The following is a 21,245-nucleotide window of genomic DNA, read 5'->3' on the forward strand; positions in this document are numbered from 1 at the left end:
ATTTATAGCAGCAGCTAAATACTCTCCAGCGCAGTCAAGCGGAATGGAAGTGCGGGCCGTGCGGGCTAGGCGTAGAGGGTGGCTGCGGCGCAGAGGTCGCAAACGGGTTTTGATTCCTTACCCGTACCCGTACCCGGCCGCACCAGGGTCGCAAATGGGTACCCGTACCCGTACCCGTACCCGGCCGGGTACAGGTAGCCGTTCCGTACCCGTACCCTACCCGAAATGAGTGACAAACGGTTACTCACCAGTGACTCACGGCCTACCCGTACCCGTACCCGGCCGCACCAGGGTCGCAAACAGCTACCCGTATCCGTACCCGGCCGGGTACGGGTATCGGGTACCCGGTTGCGACCTCTGCTGCGGCGAGACATCACGACGTGGCTCGGGAGGTTCAAGTCTCGTGTCCCCGAGCTCCGAGCCGGCACTTCTGAAGCTGCAGAGTCTGGTCCAGGTAGTGGCCCACGATGAATTCAGGGTCTCCTCTGCTATTGGACAAAGTGGTATCTATTATTTATGGCACCGATTCTGGGGGGTGAGCTCGGAGCAATGAGGGATATTTACCGCTGTGATCCACGGCGCACTAATCCAAACGGCTGTGTGCACAGCATGGGGTTATAACTCCTTGCAGTAACGAGGCTTCCGTGTAGCTTAACGTGCGAGGTACAGGATAGCAGTGCCAATTTTTAGTCTCCTGCATTGATTATGATATATGTATTCATAGATATTGGTCCCGTGATTCGCAAGTCACACTGGCCCTTCTGTATTTATTTCAGGTGAGAGCCCTTTCCTTGTTGAGATCGAGTAACTCGATTTCAAGCAAGATTTGCATGATCTTGAATGGGGGGATAATTTATTATTATAAGTTTATGGTAAGTGTCTTAATTGGAATTTGGAATACAAACACTGGAATGCAATGATATATACCTTTTGTCCATTCCATCTTTCCTCTTTTTATCATGTAACAAAAATGCCCACAAAAACTGTTTATACTGCATTATTCATGGAATTGTTTTCACATAATAGAAATTGAACATGCGTAATCCTGCGTGCAGCACACATAATTGATCTGTGCAAGTTGTTTATTACGCAATACACAAAATGCCAAGCCATATAATCGCATACCATATTTTACAAACGCTTTCAACACGCTTGCAGTAAACGTGGTCCGTGTAACCGGTAACGCTCATCATCCCAGGTAATTTATTAGCGGCCGCCTTTACCAAGGGGTTTTGTCACTGCACGCCACTTAAGATCGTCTCGAGCAGTAAATCCCGAGAGCGTTGTGGCCAACAAAGCAGACCCCATCCTCCTCATCAAAGATCATGAACCATCAACACGCGAACTCCGGTCATCATCGCAGCAGCGGCTTTTGGCTGGCCTTCGAATAAAGACGGTCACGGCATTACGCGCTCTCAGATGCGCTTCTACAGCTGTCTGGAATGCTCTTCCTTCCGATATTAGGAAGCCACTGGAGATTGAAATCGAATTTCTTTAGAACTGATTTTTGTGCACTGGGGTGGGGGGGGGGGGGGTGGCACGTGGCCCCCCCAATGATCCGATCGAAATCCCTAATTTCGATCGGATCATTGGGGTTTATTAGTAATAAATCGGCATTTTGCGACCCCCACTGCCACTGTGTATTATATTATTATGTGCCAGGGACTCTATGAGATGATAGGATAATATTCTGAGTCCATAATTGGCAATAAGTAACGGCAAAGTAGTTATAAGTAACTCACAGAATTGTACGCAGTTGCGTATACAGTACACGACTTGCCTGAACGCAAACACCTTCAGCGAGCGCGATGCCGATCACACAACGCGGTTCGAATTCGACCCTCGATCGATGGCTGCGCCATCGCCGCACACGCGTCGAATAAAAAGCAAGGGAAAAGTCCTTACTTACTAACAACTCCTATCATTTTTCATTGCTGGAGTTGTTGCCCCCCACTACCTGAAAATCCTGGCTCCGCCATTGTTTTTGTGTTTAGTTTGTTTTCGCTCTCGCACCTCTGATTTGCACTGTTTACCTACGTACGGTGCGAAATAATTTGTACATGCATACATCTGTCCGTGTTGATGGCCCTGCCTACCAGACTGACCGTTCCGTCACAGCCACACTGCGTGCACCCCACCACACTGCCGGTGACAACAGCGCGCTCTGCACATTTCTTGGCAATTGTTCCAAGGCACCTGTGGGCAGGTTGCATTTAACACCTCAAGTGGATTTTTTCTTCGCCTGCAATCATTTAAATTACAAATTTAAAAACACTGCGCTCTGGAGGTGTTTGTGTAACCAGCGAACGGGCATTAGCCTCTCAGCCCCCAGATTAATAAAATGCCCGCGGTTGAATCCCGTGGCTTTCAAGAGTCCAAGGGCAGTGCCAGCGTTGAGAGTAACCGCACGTTCCCGCTCGTGCGCAACAGGATTTGCATACCTTTCATAAAGGTGGATTTGCATTGGGAGTTGACGGTCCGTGAAATCCAAGCGCAAACTGTTGGTGTTGTTTTGAATTATAAACACGAATGGCAAGGGTATGTAAATGATGTTCACTTATTCTGAATACAATATTCCTGATTTTGTTGAGGTTGTATAATTGCCTGTTCACCACTTGCTCGTTGCTGCGTGCACGAGCATGTGCTTGGTTGTGAGTGTGTGCGTGCTGTTGTATTGATGTGAGATTTCGCATATCTTACTCTTTGAGCGTTTTTGTGTACAATTCAATGTGTGCGCGTGTGTGTGTGCCAATGTTTGCAAATGTAGTTAAGCAGGGTTCTGAACCAACAGTGTTGGATTGACAGTCCTTACTGTGGGCTTGGGGACATGAGAATGCCATTCGTGTCTGTCGCGATATCAGCTCATCTGCAATAATCGAACCTTGATCTGTTTTACTGCACACTCATAATAATACATATTTCGAAATCAGTTGTAAAAAATGTCTAAGTCTTTGCATTGCCCGTGTACGAATGTACCCCCGTGCGTGTGCGTCCACGTGTCTGCGTGCCACAGCCCTGAGGATGCAAGCAGCTGCTGGTACATCCTGCTGTCGGGCTCCGTGTTCATCGACGGCTCCATGTTCCTACCGCGCAGCAGGTCAGTCGACCGCATCCCTCGGGATCGCGAGCCGCCGCGGTCAACACCTTTGCCTTTCGCGCGCACTCGATGTGACGTCCCCTCCGGCTGGCTTAGCCCCAGCATCTTAGCACCTTGAATTGGACAATTTGGACACTCGCTCCCCATCCCTCAAACGTATTCAGTATCTCGCGTGTTTTCAGCCGCTTGGTTCAGGAGCGCATGGTGCACTTTTTGGCTTTGTCAATTTATCAAGGAAGATCTCTCAGACAAGTTTGCAACTGGTCACCTAATACCGGTTCTGCTCATTGATGCCCAGCAATCAGTGCCGTTGTGTGTTGCACTTGAAGATAAGTGTGCTCTCCCGTTTTCATCGGTGTTATTCAACGCAACCGGAGCGTGAATCGTAGGTTAACACCCCGCGATCCCGTCGATGAAGAGGGTGTTTCCACACCTTCGTTCGCTTTGTCCCGTGTGCTTTTGCTCTGAACCATTCTGAATTGTGTCGCATACAGTACGCACTCGGGGGATGTACTTCGCCTTTTTTTGTTGTTGCTCAAAGCGCCGTGAAGAGTTTTGTGCTTTAACACGAGTCGGTCACGCGGCTTTACACGTACACCCCGTGCCGGGTGAAAACATCCACCCCGGTGACTTTGGTGAAGTGAGCGCTCTGGGTTTCGTCTCCATGGGGTTTTACGCACGCGCACGCAGCAGAGGTCCTTGGTGAAGGCTCGAGAGACCGGGGGTGGCAGGGTGGGGGGGGGAGCGTGGCGATGGAGACTATAATGTGGAAGCTGGGCCTGCCTTCCTGTCCACGCCGCTGATGGGTTGAGCGGCGGGGATGCTCATTTCCAACCGCGTTCACCTGTGGCGTTTTCAGATGGAGGATCAAGTCACTAATCCCACAACCGCAGGGGCACGAACATTTATTATCGGGCAGATTCATGCAGAATGATAATGACGTGTGTGCTGCACTCCGGCCCCGTGGAGGCACGGTTCTGGCAGTGGTGGTTTCATCGTAAATTAGCCGCGCTCCAATTACAGCGCTGCCCGCCCACTGCGGCACGGGCCCCCGGTCGTTGCCGCCGGATGCTGCTGTGGGGAGGTTGTGCGGGCGTTTGGCGAGGATCCGCCCGTGTGCTGCGAATGAGAGCCACGTGGCGAGGCGCCGCACTTGTTTATAATTAATTTGGCGCAAAGCAGGACTTGTCTTAAGGGCTTCTGCTGTGCCTGCTGTAACGTCCAATGCACAGGCGCTAGGCAGCTCTCTCATTGTAAATCGGGCTGTGTGGGCCTCGGTTAAAGTGGTAGAAAGTATTTTTTTTCTTGTCACGTGTTTGCATGTGTGTTTGTGTAAGCACATGTCAGCCACTGCTTTGTTGCACCTGTGTGTCTCCATCACATATTGACAGATTACAGTCACACGGTACTAATATCCAGCATCGTGGAGCCTGTCATCGTAAACAAACAAACACAAATGGCACCACGCATTCCAATATGGAATTGCTTTTCCACGACAAGAAATATGTTTGTAATGAATAAATGTTCTCCAATTTTGAGGCCACAACAAGAATATCAAGGATATGTTTATTATCTGGAAGACAAAGCAGCAGATCATGTACAAAAGCAGATTTTGGCATCCTCTGGTCTAACACCGTTTGAGACGAGGCTCAAAAGCAAGCTGTCTCTGGTGTGGACCAATCAGTTTCAGAGTATGTTTTTTTGTTTGCATTCTGACCACAAGCATTGTGGTTAATGCAGACATGATTCCTTGTAAGAGGATTCAGTTCGATGTTTTAACATCTTGACACCTGTTTTGTTGCCAGAAAAAATTGGAAAACCTATTCTCAGATTTTGCCAATTCAATAAGCGAACTGAATAAGCCAATTACGCGCTCGTGCGCACTGCGTGCACGATTTTGACTCGCGCAACCTGGCCCGCCCCCCACATGCCCGGCCGTCCCTTCCCATTGCCACCGCGAAGTGGTGCCACGGTCATGCCTGTAGTCTGTGACGTCATGCGATGGGCAGTCTGGCCACGCCTGCGTGATCCCCCAACACAGGCGAGTGTTGGTAGAGGGCCTTCAGGGGTCAGGCAGAGGTCGCCATCGTCCGCCCGCAGCAGAGCACTGAACAGGGCAGCACCAACGATCAAGATGTAATATCGTGCACAGGGGAATTCCTCTCATCCGTGACCCCATTACCCATGCCTCGTGCTGTCCACAGGAGCTGGAGGGTTTGCAGAAACGCAATTGTGTTGTGGTTAAGAATAGTCACACGGCAAATGGCACCAAATACCTCGCAGGTTATCCGACACGTTGTCTAAGTGTGAATTATTGTTGCCTGAACTGGAGAGTTTGAGATAGCAATGCCTGAACACAGTCCTGTGCTGATAGCTACATGTCTACAGCATGCCGAATGTCCACGTTCACTTGTGAATTATCTGGAGTAGGAGAGCATATGGAAGCGGGAGCTGTAGCTAAAATTAAAATAGCGCCGGGACGTGAATCAACATGATTTAAGTATGGAAGGCAGATGGAAAAAAGGGCACTCTTCTTCTGAACGCACCAGATTTCAGAGAAGTTCTTGTGAATTTATCGAGTTGGGGTTTGACCGATTTGGTCTTAATTTCGGGAGATGCTTTGTGGTTGGCCCTTGGCACGGCTCACGTGTTCACAGAGTTGCCTTCCCTGGGATTGGAATGTCAAACACGTAAGGGGATAAAATAATGGCAAGGTCGTACATACTTTATTAAACCACAGAGATAATTGGTATTTCCTTTCAGCGCAGACCTACCAGGGTGGCACGTTGTTTAATCAGTCTGTGCATGCGTGTTTGGATAATTTGAGCATACCTACATGAGATAATTACATGAATACCACTCTGATGTGAATGTAAGTGCTTCATATAATTTCCTATGGTCAATTACAAAATTGTGTCGTGTTTTGTTGGCAGTTTTGTTATATTCAGGAGCTGACACTGTCATAGCCATATACAATTCAAGCGAATATCAGCCCGGTTAGTTATTTATTAATTTAGTCAGTTTAACACGTAGGCTTTCGCGACCAATATCATCCGTAATAGAGGTTTTTGGGGTTAGATCGCGTAAATATATAAATGTGTCGGCACATATATACAGGTGTCATCATGAGACTAAAAAGAACATCAGAGAAATATTAAGTTCTCCCAAATACAACTGTCAGCAGTTGCAGAACACGAGTGCCAACAAGGACACTCAATTGATTTTGATAATTTAGAAGTTCTGGCCAAGACTAATTAGAGAATCTATCGAAATTGAAAGAACTAAAAATAACTTTAACCGTTCGGATAGCTACCGCCTTAGTGCTGCGTGAAAGCGAATAATCAAATAATACGTTATTTAAATTACATTATGCATGCCTACACAGGGCAGCATACTTCAATAGGGATTACCGTTGGTACGGCCAGTTAAATAAACACAATAGACAGGAAGGACAAGTTTAAAGGGCTCGCATAATGCACATGCATAATGTACGTTGCCTCAGTAATGCCCCCCCACTTGGCGCAATAATGCAGAAGCGTGGTCACCACATCTACGCCTCTATATAAACAACAAAACAGTTAGACTTCTCCACAAATCTGGCTGTCGCCTGATGAAGCTAGTTGAAATTACTGGCAAAACGTCGTGCTCAGATTGTAAATGTTGTGGCTTGGCTCTCCAACACACCAGTTAGTGCTGTACTAGTGACGAATTGGCCACGTTCTGTTTACGTGACAACCCTTACTAGTTGGCTGTGTCGGGTGGTAGCGGGTTTTAACGACACATTTATATATTCACGCAATCCAACCCAAAAACACCTCTTATGTATTAATTTAGTGTCCGCAATTTGGTTGATCAGTTGAATTGTTTTGACATTTAATTGTGATCTGGAATATGAGGGTTGCATGTGCTGGTGGTCACAGTGACTGTGGGCTAAGTGACTGTGGGCTAAGTGACTGCGTGGCAGAGGTCACAATCGGGTACCCGTACCCTACCCGATACCCGGCTACCCGTACCTGGCCGGGTACGGGTACCCGTTTGCGACCCTGGTGCAGCCGGGTACGGGTACGGGTAAGGAATCAAAACCCGTTTGCGACCTCTGCTGCGGGGGCACGGTGACCGCGTAGGCACGGTGACTGATGTGGGCCAGGCAATGGCCACTTTTTGTGGCAGAGGAACCGGGGAGGCAGCATTGGCTCTGCTCTTTCTTTTTCCTGTAGCATTAGAAATAAAGGTACAGCCCTGAAATTGCCTGCCCACGCCACTGTTTCAGAAGGGCCTCCGCGAGGGGGGAGCTCGAGATCGCCCTCGAGAGGGTATTGGCTTACTGTACCACACTGGCCAAAAGTGGTGGAAGAGGTGGGAGGGCCCACACTTTACCCCACCACGCGCGGACCTGCCGATCGACTCGCTAAAGTGTTCCCATTCACACCACTAGGAGTGCACAGAGGCCGGGAGATCGAATTGAACCGGCGACCTCTGGCTCTGCAAGTCGCACGTGCTGCTGACTGTTAAACCACCACTGTGGCAGCAGCAGCAGCATCGCCGGCAGTAATACCATGACATCACTCTGCCACTTGGCCGTCCCTTCATCCTCCACAAGCCAGATATTGACTTGAGACAAAACTCACATTGCTCCGGCACTGACATGCTGATATTCGCAGTGGCGTGAGCATGAAATTGCAGGGCTGCACCTAAACTTGTTCTTCTCATGTATTCGCCATGGCTCGGTAAACGGTAATTGAAGAACCGACACTACTAAAAGTGCCTTCAAGCAGTTTTATTACCCAGGGATGTATTCCCGCATGCTTCAAATCGCATGTACTCTTCGTGCGCATGTTGATATTGTATTCTCGGCCACGGTGTAACATCGGTGGCAAGCGAGATCTGAACCTGTCCTGGACCTCCCATATGTCGACTGGTGTTCAGTAAATTTCAACACTGGGGAAACAAAGGTGTATGGGTATATTGCCTGCCACATCACTTCCACATATGCGCCGCGCAAGCCTTAATAGGTGCTCATTAACAGTACTTGTCCCAACAGCCCGTGTAGTCCATATGGTAGATATTTGTCTTTGTGCATTTGCCACAGAAGGCATGAATGTGTTAAAAGCCTGGGATGTAATCCAGTGGTAATTCGTACACAAAATGGCAGCGAAAGTTGTTACTGGCATCTGGTGTTAATGTAGTGAGCTTCTTCTAAGTAACGGAGCAATTATCATAACCGTTATCACCACGTGTGAGCTGCACAATGACTTCCGCTTCTCATCACCGTGTCTGGGACGACATAGTTTACAACGTCTGCTTTACAAAATAACATAAGTAAGAACATTTGATACTGTGCACTCTTATGAGTCCAGTCCATCACGAATGCGCACAAACATTATCTGCGTAAAGTTCTGCTCAAACATGTAAAATGAAGAGGGCATAATGCAGCGTGCCAAGAATGTCAGGATTAAAAGTTTATCGTCGTCTTGTTAAAATCACAATGGGGCTAAAATGTTCCTCGTGTATTAAAGAGAGAAAGCGGGGGGGTGGGGACTTATGTCAGGGGCAATTTTCTGTGAAAATGGCTCTCTCTTCCACAATGACAGGATTTGCGGCGAGGTGAAGCCCTCGCGCGTACCACTGCAGAGCAACGGGAGCTGCGCACGCTTCGTTTCAATACAGAATGTAATGCTGCGTTTCCATGCACACGCCTACGCGCACAGCCGTGGACGCACGGCGCACGTGACGCCTGGCCAAGGTGTTCCAACCTTGAGTGGGGGGGCGGGCGGCGGGGGGTTCCTTTTCACCCGAGATTGCTTGTGTCCACTCGGCAATAACCGGGCAGAGTGAAATTGACGTGAGCACGATGCAAAATAGTGTTTGGTTTACCCTGCACGCCCTTGCTGTCGACCAGTAATCGCCACACATTCAAATATCAGGGCCTAGGCGATTGCAGACGTGCCCAGGCTAGCCCGTGGAAATCGGCTGCACTTTGTTGCTGTGGACATTGCAATAAAATCTGGGTTTACAAAGCTTCAGAATTTTGACCGCATGTAAAGGTGTAGAGATAGTGGAGGCATGCACAAAGAGGGTGGGGATCTTTGAAAAGATTTGTTTGGCGGTGGTTTCGGGGAGAGCCAAGGGGTGGGGGACAGAGGGAAGAGGGAGACAATGGGATGCGAGCCTCGGGGAAAATGTCAGAGGGAATCTTGGGTGAAAAAACTGGGTCACGAAACCAGGTCACATTACGTGTGTGACCACTCGCAATGATCGATGTGGCAGCTCTTAAATCTTTCACAACATACGTAGGGTTTTAGCGAACAGTGTTGGAGATGGCCCGATGTGCCACGGTACAACCATACTGGCACTGCTCACAACACCAAACCTGTGTACCGGAACTTTTCAGAACAGTTCACATTCCTATGCTGCTTTGTTTCTGCAGAGGGGAAACAGTGGTGGGTGAGGGTGTGAGTGTGTGTCGGGAGCGGTAGTGTAATTGGTACCGCACTGCGCTATAAACCTGGTGGCCTGAGTTAGATTCCCGCTTACAGTGCTGGGCCTCCCCTTGGTAGATTCAGCCTTACATGAGTACCTGGTGCGGTGTGTAAACATCGGCAATGGGGAGGCAAAGGAGCCGGGCGTGGTGCTGGCCACCGCCCCCTCGTTTGGCGTGTTAGCCTTCGTGGGCGTTTGTTAACAGTACTTGCCCCAAAAGTCTGTTAAAGGCTATACTATGGGATCTTTGTCTTTGTGTGTCAGTGAGCATGGGCTAGAGAACGCTGATGCCAAGTCCACTAATGCATGGCAATGTGCTAATTATACCAATACATTTCTATACCCAGAATGCATTTTACTAATTTAGTTTGCTGCCTCACGTTTCCTGCTGAGATCGCTTCAGTGAGTCAAGGTCACTTTGCATCAAACACTAAGTGGAGTGATTTTTGCAGGCAATTGTCCAGCGAATGGGGAGGCGGTTTCGGGGGACAGAGCCGTTTTGACATTGCCTGCCAGTCAATCCATCTCATCACCTAAACGTGTAGCCGGCTTTGAACAGGACGAGAGATGCATGAAACCAGCGTCAAGTACAGCTGTCAGAGAGCAGCTCATGGACTGTGGCAGATACCCATCCCTAGACACTGGCTGTCAACCCCTGACACAAGGAGACCAGCCACTCGCCACTAATCACGGCTAAATAGTCTAAATACGACCTCGCAGAGCCGACTTGCACTGCAGGAAAATTATAATTTAACGTTGATTTATATTTGTACAAGTCTTTCACATTTTTTCAATTGACAGTTGCTTATACTCCAATTTCTAGTCGCTTCATTGCTGCACTTTATTTAATAGGTATTACTTTTATAATGTTGGTGACACAGATCCCTCTTGCAAATGAAACTCATCCTGGTCTTTTGAACTTTCACCTTGTTAAACAAAATAAGTTTCAACTTACGATATCTTGTTCACCAGCTACCGTAGCTTGTACCTCAGCGGTCGTAGCCTAGCTACTGGTATATGTATATAGGGGCACTTCAAGTGGACAGAATAACATTTCATACGCAGGCTGATTTTTTCTCCACTAGATTTTTCTTTGCGCGACATTAATTATTGACGTTGTGGAATTGTACTGTATTCTCAGCAAGTGCCGTGATGCTTTTGCACAGAGCGATGTTTTATTAAGCCACGCAGCCACGTTAATCACTGGTTACTTGAAGCTGCGCCGCGATTAGGCATTGTGCTGAATTCGTCCTGCTGTCCGGCACAAGCGAGGCAGCGGAGTGAGACAGATGTGCTGGGTTTGCGCTTTGACAAGGGCCGGGAAAATTGCATGCCGACCTGTGTCCTCGCCACCGCATAAATCAGCCTCTGGTCAGATTTTCACTGCGAGCGTGGCATCACTTAACCTCGAGGATAGGCAGAGTGGAGCTCTGTCCCCCGAGTGGAGGCGAGGGCGACTTCTCCTAACCCTCGCCAGCCAATTACCCACCACCTTGGCAGCGCGCACCACCACCTTGGCAGCATCGCTGCACGAAGCAGGAGCCCGTTCGAGATGACAGCGTGCGTGCGCATCACACTCGAGGGTGAACGGAGGTCATGCCTGGCCTTGGGGTTGTGTACGGTGCACGGCCAACGGCGACGAAGACCTCGGAAGCCGATCGCTCACTCGGCTCCCGTTTCGCAAGCCAGTCTGGCGAACGGCTGAAGCCCACGTCGCCAGCTCAGGATTTAAGGCTCAAGAGCATTTGGGGTCAGCGTTTAAAGCAAGTGCACGATTGCTGCTTAGAACGTTGCCAAATGATGTTGGAAGTAATACGCTGGCTGGGGGGGGGGGGGGCAGGCCATGGACTCTCACAATCCTCCGGGGAATTGCGAGGTTCCAAATGACAGCCGGAGGCCTTGGCACGTCAAATAGCTTTCCATATCCACAATCTTGACCGTATACTTTCAGACAGTAGTGTCCCTCCCATGTCACAGTTGTACCATTTCACCCTTGTTTGGGACCTTCATCAGCACAGCCGTTTCCACATTCGCTGTGTGATCCAAGGCAGCCCAGTATCTCAGTACCCCCCCCCCCTTCTATTGTGGGCCTTGTTATTAGACAGGCGCCCAGCAGGGCGCAGCACAGCCAATATGCCGTCTGCGCAACGCTCGTGCCATTCGTCTTCGTGACCCCCACGAAGGTTTATGTGGGATGCACGCGCGACGAGTGCGCGTAGATGGGGGGGGGGGGGACGTAGTGAGTTCCCACCACTGGCTCAAGGGGCCACCACCGAGGATGATGCGCAACCACCCCCCATGCTCGTTTGACTTTCATATTCCCCGGTATTGTTCACCAGACTTTGTATGTGCAGGCTGAGATTATAGTGCAGGTATTAATGAATGATGCAACGATTCATCATCATCATTATCAGCCTTGATCAATCCGCTGCTGGATGAAGACCTCCCCAAGCCCCAGCTGCCACCTGTCACGGTTCCTGCGATGCGACGATCCATCCTGCGCATGAACTCGTCTCGTCGCTCCATCTCCTTTCTTGGACGTCCTCTACCGACGCAATGAATTCCTTGGCTGCCGCTGAACGATTGTTCTTGACCATCGTCCATCATCCCTGACAGCGACGTGCCCTGTCCAAACCCACCGACATGAATCTATTGCGCTGATGAGTGTCATTGCTGCCTCTTGTTTCCTTCATGTATTTGCATTTGGCCCCCAACTCACAGCAGGTGATCGCGGACAGCAAGTGCGCACTTCCAATCATTTTTCTCACCTCGAGCGCTCGGTCGAACCGGCATGCAAGCGCCACCTCGACCTAACCGGATAAGTTACGGTTCATTTAATCTGTGGTGCCTCTCTGCCAGGCTTAGGGGTTTCCTTGTCAAGTGCTATCTGCAGCGGCTTTTCCTCGTGAGCCTGCCTCGAGCTGAGCGGTTTTTATTTTTTTCTCCTCCTTGTCATTCAGAAGCGGATATTTTGCAGGGCAAGGCATTTCCACGCTCGTATCATAGACGGGAAAACCGCCACCTGGGATAAGACTCCCGTTTCCTTCACAGAGCTGGCAGAAAGGCCGAGACCACCAGGCCGCGTGCATGGGAGAGACGTTTTGGAGTAAGACCAGGCAAACTGCCTTGAGCTCGTTTCCCCTTGGACATGAACCCACGGTCTCAGAGGTGCTGCCCGATAATATTTGACGAGGCCCATTGTACAACCCCCACAGCGGTGGCACTGGCCAAGGTCTCCATAACATCGTCTATTGTTTACATGCACCGATTAGGTGTAGAATGTGTGTGTGTAGACCTGTGTTCAGATAGTGAGGCAAATATCACGTATAAACACCGTAAGGTCTGCGTCATTAAATAGTTTAAATGCTTGGTATAGTGGCAGCAGCTGCCTTTGTAAATTTAAATAGAATTTGCTCACTGTCGCACAGTGCTACACGTTTATAAACATTGAATATTGTACGTACATATGTTGAACTTCTATCGCACTGTATGTAGCCAACAGTGCTAATAGGAGGTGCGTGGGAAGGACAACAAACGAAACGGAAAAAGCAGTTCTAAAGAAATTATTTTGCTTTGTTCTCTGAGAACCCATGCATACAGCGAAGCATTCAAAACATCCGCACAGTGATTCACTTTAAAGTTGCCGCATGCCTTAAATCTGGAAAAAAAATATTTTTTCAAGAACCTGACGTGAGTTTCACCGTAATTTGTTGTCCGCATGTGACCACGGTGAACCATGGACCATCCCAAAGCTCGGCCAGTTCTGTGGAAACGCGATATCCTAATTGCATGGTTCTGTAAAAAAAATGACTCCACAACTCTACCCCGTGTTCACGAGACGCCAAGGCGGCTGTGCCGGAGGGCGGCCCGCTCTCCCGCGTGAGCAGCACTTCCGCGTCGTGTGCGTGAGTGCCGCTGCAATGTCCTTGAAGCCTCTCCGGGTCTGGCAGCGTGGCCGCTAGCTGGGGGGGGGGGCGTGTTCAGCCAGAACCCGGACCCACGTCTACCAGGGCAGGTCCTTGCCCTGTACACATATGGCAGTTCACCACCATTGACTCCAGCAAGCCTGCCTGCTGATAAGAAATGTTGAATTCACTCCAGAGTTTGTTTGTGTTGTGTGTATGCATGTTGAACTTCTTTCGCACCGTACGTAGCCAACCGTGCTAATTGGACGTGCAGGGAAATGACAACAAAATCGTGCACTTCTAGAAGGCTGTGTGGCTGTTGGGATCTGTAAACAATTTTTTTTTGTATTTTATACGCGGAGGGACGGATACAGCAGGAGGCGTGTAAGTGTCTGCTGATTTATGTTAGATTCTTTGACAGTCGTTGAGAGGAGTTCACTCGTGAATGAGCGCTCGCAGGTGTGCTCCACTTACGGTGCCGTGTGTTGCAATGAGCTGTGCTCTCAAATCGGGAGATCAGGCGTGCAACATCTAACAGCTTTGCTCACCGCCACAGCAGTCATCCAGGTGTGCTCCACTTACCACACATCGCAATTAGACTTAATCTTGACAGCGAGTAGACAGTCTGCAATAAGTAACCCCCCCAGCATTCAGCGTTTTACGTAGGACAGACGTGTTTTTCGGTTGCGACCTGGCGCACGGGTAACGCGTTGTTTGTCGGTGTTGCGGAATCACGTAGCGTTTCTAAAAAATACAGTGCAGAGCAAGCGGGCCCCAATAATTGGTAAGCATTATGGTGCAAGGATATTTCATGCCTGGCTGCTCTGCAGCCTAATAAGAGGAGTGATTAGTCACACGTGTTCCAGGAGAGCTAAGGATTTGTGCGGTTTAACGTTTTACCCTTTCCGTGTTTCTGTTTATATTTGTGCGTTCCTCTGCGGTTGCCCGATTTATGCCGCGGTGTGGCTATGATTATTATTTCTGATTGTGAATAGAGAACAATTTTGCGTATGACCCGCTCGGCCTCCGGTAGTCAATCGCCATGCTGTTATAATCCTCCTTCCCATTTTAATAATAGAAGAAGGAAAAGGGAGGCGGACCATTTATTTATTTATGGTCACGTTGGTCTATCTGCTATAAACAGTCCGATGCAGTTACTTAGATAATATATGAACAATGGGAATTTTTTTTTTTACTGCATATTGCTTTCACATGCTGTAGGGTCTCAAGGCGCCTGTGTTATGACATCTGATGCCTCTGGCATGTCGTCACCATAGCTCCAGAATGAGAAATAAACGCATGGGTGTCTCCGCAGTTCAACCGATCATTGGGTAACGGCTGCTGGTCTCCTGGCTGCCTTGAGCCAGTGGTGGAAATTCCACATTCCCATGGTGTGGACCGGTCTTTCTCTCGAATAATCACCACCGACTTTCTGCAGAGTGCTACTTATTTTATGGGCACTTTCGGAAACATTTAGAGGACAAATATAAAATGGCCTTGAAGACGAGGGGAGTCCTTCCTCAATGAGCATTGTGATAATTGTAGAGCTCTGGTACGCATCGAGCAGCTGTGGTGTTGTTGTCCGTCTGCTACGAGTGGATGACCTGTCAAACGTGCCGCGCGATGGGGGGGGGGGCAGCGAAGGCGGTGGAATGGATGCAGTCTGGATGCGTCGACACCGCTGAGACGACACACGCAGCCGCACCCCCAGCTAGCGCCGTGCCTGCCTTCACACGTGCTCACGAGCAGATTCTGCTCCAACAGCCGTCCTGTCAAAACAGCCTGTATGTGAGCATCGTGTATGTGTGTTTGAATTTGCTCATTTCAATACAGCTGATAATATCCCGTGATAATATCCTGTGGGGAAACAAATTATAAAATAATCTCATTGACAATTTAATGTGCGCTTCCTATCCAATAATATTCACAAGGCAAGGTCACCGTGTGCCAATGCATTATGGTAATGACGATGATAATAAAGATGACGATCATTCTTTGAGGTTGTTAATCATATGTTGGAAATATGCCTTAGTTAATTTGGATGGTGCAACGCTATTTATTTCATTTCAAACGCAGTTGCTGAGCGCAGGCTCAAAGGCTCAAAACGTCAAGGGGCCAGCAACAAACGGCACTATCACAGTTGGAACAGAGAAGAGTGCGATACGTTAGTTTGATTGAGCAAGGTGAGAAGTGCTTCGGAATAGAGGCGATGCGAGGGATGACGCATAATGGGAATGTGAAGACCGTCTCGGGCCAACGTCATTTTTACAGGGTCACGATAGCGAGGGCCACGCACACTTCCAGCGCGTCCCCAGCAGCACCATGCCGTGTCCACGGGGAGGTGCGGGTGTGCGGGGCGGCACCGAGAGACGAGCAGTTTCCTTGCAAGCGCAGGTCAAGAGTTTGATCCCCGCTGTGTGTGACTGCTGGCTTCAGTTGCGTTCTTCTGTGTTGCGTTAACACGGAGCCAAGTGGGCCAATGCGTCACAAGGCTTATTTGGCCTATCCATTATATTTTTTATGCAGACGCACAACTGCATACAGTGTGTCTTTTTAGAAACGCATCCACGCAATGTTGGAGGCATCCTGTCTTCAGAAGGAAACTACATTTTCTCGGTTGAAAGAGCACAGGGTCTTTGCACAGACAATCTGCACTCGCCAAAAGCTGCAGCCCATTGTAAACTAGGGGAAAGCTGCATGCGCAATGGGAATTGCACGAGATTGCACTCTGTACACGCAACTTGGCTAATACGTACAGTGTAGCAGAGATATATTTTTTGCAGTTGCTTTGTAGACTCCAGCTGAAGACCACCTACGGGAAACGGTGTTCGCTGCATGCCAAGTCTGACATGCAAGACTCGCAGTTGAAGGGCGGTTGCTACACGTGTACAGTTATCCATATTGGCACTTAAAGGGACATAACGAGTTTTCAAAGCAAAACACGACCCGTCTGCTACTAATCTAGTCCAGAGTTTAGCGCCATTTTGGTAGAACGCGCAGTGGATCTGTACGTAGTATGTGTGTACGAAGGGTGGTCATGTCTTGTTTCAGAATTGCATTGAACGCCCACACAACATTCAAATACAGTAATGCGATATGCTTATTCTGCCGTACGAATTATGTACAACAATGGTCAAGCCAAAATGAATTGAACTCTACATTGGTTCTGATGATGTTTTTAAATCTCCAAGTACGTTATCAGCCTTCCGTGGTAAAGTAGGATCTCATTTGTGAGTGTGTACGAGTGTGTGTGGGCATGTGTGTTTGCGTGAGACTATAGAATAAGTGTGAATTTTATTTTACAGTATTCCACATAGGCATCGCCACGTCTGTGGGGCAGCAAAAGGGAAAAAAAAGAAAAGGGATACTCTGAACATGCGCACAAAGAGACCTCAAAGCAGCACCTACATTTAAAACCCTTATTCTACCAAATGATAAGTAAATACAGATGGTGTTGCAAATTCTAACAATGGTGATTTTCTTTTAATTACATTTTCCTCAGAGGCACTCAAACAGTACCATGCATCGTTTTAGATTTCACTGCCTCTCGTAGCGCTCGTAAGCTAAGTGATAAAAAAAAAACTCCAACACAAACCAGACGATGGGCCTGCGTGCTGGCCGTGTTGTGTCAGCTGTTTCTTGTTCGCCTCGACACGTGTCCCACTTTCTCTCGCTTTTTTTTCCTCTCTCTGCACGAAGGCCCCCACATATTCGCAGCGGCACAGCCCCAACCACGGCGGCTTTGCCTCGAGCGCACACGCGGCGCGCGCTGCCCAGCGTGTCCTGCTCTCCTCGCGGCACATTGCGGTTCATGCCCTCAGGCTCGCACGGGGGAGGGGGGGGGGTGGTGGTAAAGGAGGTTGACACCACCATCTACCCAGGGCGAACATGCAGGCCCCGCTATGAGACGGGCCGCCGTGCTAGGTCAGCGTCTGTCGGTGCCTCCGCTCGGCTCGTGGATGAACCTTGGCACTGGCGATGGTGGCTTCGCTCGTTTCAAACACGAGGGTCAGTGTCACTCCCCACCGCGCTCTTCCTCCAAACCTGCACACTCCTGCTGAAGATGGTCGCTCTGTTGCACTAAATGTGCCGACTTTACCACGGGACACTTAAACTTAATCCCACGAATTAACATCCCGAGATGTTTTGCCAATCACACGTGTGGTCAATTAATTTTCTATTGGGCTACGGCTTGGAAGTTACCGTGTTTGTAAAAAAAAAATCAATCAACGAGATGAGGCAAAGATAAAAATATCAATCGATCATCAGATTTGCGGCACAACATGTTTTTGCCGCAGAGTCGGATACAGTGAGACAACAGAGGCTGTGCTTGATGCAATTTGCGTCGCGCGGCATGGCATTAAGTCGCGACGTGCCCGCCACTGCGTCTCCACTGCGGTGGGGAAAGCTGCGTTAAAAATCAAGAGAAATATTTTTATCGCTTGCGGTCGGCTGTGGGGGTCGTCGCCGTTGCCGCGGTCGTTAGCGCTTAACCTGCCGCCCGGGTTCACCGACGAGCGGAGGCACGGGAGAATTCCATCCCCTGTTTCCGCACGCTGATGAATGTGCCTCCACTTGAACGAATGTTCGTCGGTTGAATGCAGCGCCCATCAGGGGGGAAAAGGATATTTTTCTCAGAATTGTAAATAGCGTTTGAGTTCATACTGCAGTTAAAACATTTGAGGGAAATAAAGGCCTTCAATGTCCATGATGCTTATACAGTATGGTGCTGATGAGGAGGGGTGCAGGTTTTGTGTATGATCTTCTTTCGTGTGGCCAATAAAGGGCAACTATTATTGAATCGGACGTAAGTGGTTTGGCCATCCAGTTGCTTTGTCTGAGAGTAGTTGGTGATACATGCACCCAACTTCACATGTAAATTTGGGGCAATGCAACGTTTTGTGGCCCACGGTTTGGAGTTCTTAGCTGCCTGCAGTCGCACACAGGAGAGACAGCCTCTGGTTATCCACTTGGGCATTGGGTATCCACATCTTCCGTGGTTTGTGTCATGGACATCGGTGAGTAATGAAAACTAACAAAGTCACGTGTTCTAGATTTGAAGTTTTCGTGACTGCAAGGGTCCATACTCTTTGCTTTTTTCGGTAAAGTCACGTAGGAGGTAAAAAAGAAAATAAAAATAAATTAAATCACGACGTTTCGGAGGCAACACAAGCTTCCGTCTTCAGGTGGCACCGTCACAGCAAAACCAAAGTGTAAAGTCACGTGTGATTGCCAATCGGAGCGTTGCGTAATCATCGCTCGGTATTGTGTCATTTACCGTGGGGTGTTGTCCGACGTGGGTGCGTCTGCTTGTGCAGTTGTTTACGGAGAATTTGGTTAACCGCAATCCAAACGACAGCCTTCACATTGCTCTAGTTTTCTCCGAGACAAATGCATCGAGTCAGAGGGCAATTGTTTGCGCTCTTGATGAGTCATCTCAAAATGCCTAATGAAGCAAGCAGCCTCTCAAGCAGCGTTCCACTTGCAGTGGTGCGAGCGAGGGGAGAGTCGCCCGTGTCCAATTCGGGTGCAAATCGAGGAGACGGTTTGGCCAGGTCCCGAAGGTCAGACTTTGTGTCCGTGTGCCAATGCTACACCCTCCACGTGTCGAGCTGACACACAGACGCAGGTGCTACGGCCAAAACTCTTAAACTCTCAGACGTCCGTATGATTTGGGTCTTTCGGTAAAGTCACGTCGATAGGTTCAGAGAAAATAACAAAAATGCAATAACCCCACAGAGGTGTTCGGCACGGTAAATCAAACACGTCCAAAGGATATAAATAAATATTTTCTCTTGCAGCTTATGTGCATCTCAGCACTTGCAGTCGTGGTTTTGAATTGCTTGCGTGCTACAACTGACATTGTTTTTACAAGTTAATATTCTGCGGTACTATTTAAACAAATGTACTGTTGGTCCTGTAACGTGTTGACACCTGCCAAACACATGCACACTTATACATCATTCACGTGTGCTCGCGTGCCAAGGTTTAATGTACAGTATGGTAAAAATGTAAACCTATACATCGGGGTATAATAATCTGAAAAACTTTAATTTCATCGTCGTTTGTCCTGATTGGAGAAAATAAACAAAAAAAGCACAAGCACTCGAGGGAAAAATCATTCGTGATGCTAATTTACAAGACCTCACAACTGGACTCCACTGACAATTTAATTAACACGTTTGATTAAAGATTTTGCAAAAACTCCAAATCAGTTTCCAATTAATGCTTTTTTAACATATATAAATTGTGTTTTTTTTTTGTAATTGCTGTACGATACATGGCAGAAAATAGGTGTCCGTTTACAAGCTGTTGATAGCTGAAGGGGCCCTTGTGGCATACGCCCTCAAGAGATACCAACACTCAACACTGTTAAAACGCTGTTAAAACACCGCTGCTGTACACTTCCTAGGATGGCAACCGAATGTCTGCGGCATCGGTTCGCGCTCCATGTTCGTAAGAAATTACAATTAGCGCAAAGTCTGCCCTTTTAAATTCAACACACAACCTGCTGCTTTGGTCCTCACATTAATAAGAATAGGGGCCCACGCGTCTGGCTGAGCGGGTAACTTCACTGACCAAGAGGTCAACTCGGTGCATATATTACACACGCAAATGACACACCCCTCACTCGGTATTTTCAGAGATATGTTTCACTCTTTATTAGTAATGGGGGTGTTATGGTTCATTGATTCAAATTGATTCTCATGCGCAAAAATTATGCACGCAAGGATCAATCAGTTTTTTATTATATTCAAATACTGTATGTTTGGATTTCTTTTTCTCCGCCACTAGATTACGATCGTGAATTACACGATAGAAATTTTCATACCTGCAAAACATCAACATTTATATTTTAACTCAAATTGTGACCCTCAAATTCCGTCACATCATGGAGGGGGGGGATGAATTACATGTCTAATGAATCGATCACAGAGACCGTGGTACAGGGAACTCTCAATGCGTTTCAGAAAGCTTTGTCCAGGGTGACCAGTTAATAAAGAAGTTCCTAAGGAAACCGAATTAACCAGATAATAACACCTCATTGCAGACGGGGGAACTCAAAATATCTGTGCAGATACAATGTGTTAATTACTGATTCTATATATTTAATAAACAATATATTTAACTTCTCCAGTTGGTTCCGGATGAATGTACATTGAATAAGTATGTTGCCGACGTTTCAAGTATCCAGTGCAAAACCGGCCACCCAATGAGAATTGTTCCATACATGGCGATAGTTTTATCGACAAAATTAAGATAGGTTCAACATTTAAAAAACAAATCAATCACTTTTCCATATGCATCATGTGTAGAGAACATAAATACAATTACATGAACATAAAACTTAACCAAAAAAGGTCTCCGACAAGTCCAAGTTAATGTCCCTTGTGTGGCCGACCGCGCAGTCGTACCGTGCACGCGTCGAGCACGCGACACTAAACCCTTGATCTGCGCGAGGAGCGATGTGTACGTTTGTGTGCTGCGGCTACGGGCACGAATGGTGGGGGGGGGTTTGGAAATTTGATAAGGATGTCAAGGGCTCCTCCAGCAGCACTTCACGCGATACAGAGTGCTTGCACACATGTGGGTGGTAGTGGCGATGGTCAAGTGTCGTGACAAGGAGTTTGACCCAACCTAATCTTCAGCCGGGCGTGCAATCCCAACATTCCAGCTTAAGGAGCGGCCTGCTGTTAGACGAAACTAATACCCAGATAACCCCCCCCACCTCCACCCACCTTGCATAAGAGTGAAAAGTGCCC

The 21,245-nt window shown here is 48.4% G+C and overlaps 1 protein-coding gene across 6 annotated transcripts in view; it reads left to right on the plus strand.

The window, feature by feature from the left end:
* Nucleotides 1-21,245, plus strand: part of LOC144720673 (rap guanine nucleotide exchange factor 2-like) — a 232,657-nt gene that overhangs the window by 90,177 nt on the left and 121,235 nt on the right. For all 6 annotated transcript variants that reach the window (XM_078597611.1, XM_078597614.1, XM_078597616.1 and 3 more), the window contains exon 4: nucleotides 3,014-3,097. In XM_078597611.1, coding sequence (XP_078453737.1) covers nucleotides 3,014-3,097 — 84 coding nt within the window. The remainder of the gene's footprint in view (nucleotides 1-3,013; nucleotides 3,098-21,245) is intronic.

The sequence above is a fragment of the Lampetra planeri genome, chromosome 9 (assembly GCF_965212315.1).
Source record: "Lampetra planeri chromosome 9, kcLamPlan1.2.h2, whole genome shotgun sequence".
Classification (NCBI taxonomy): Eukaryota; Metazoa; Chordata; class Hyperoartia; order Petromyzontiformes; family Petromyzontidae; genus Lampetra; species Lampetra planeri.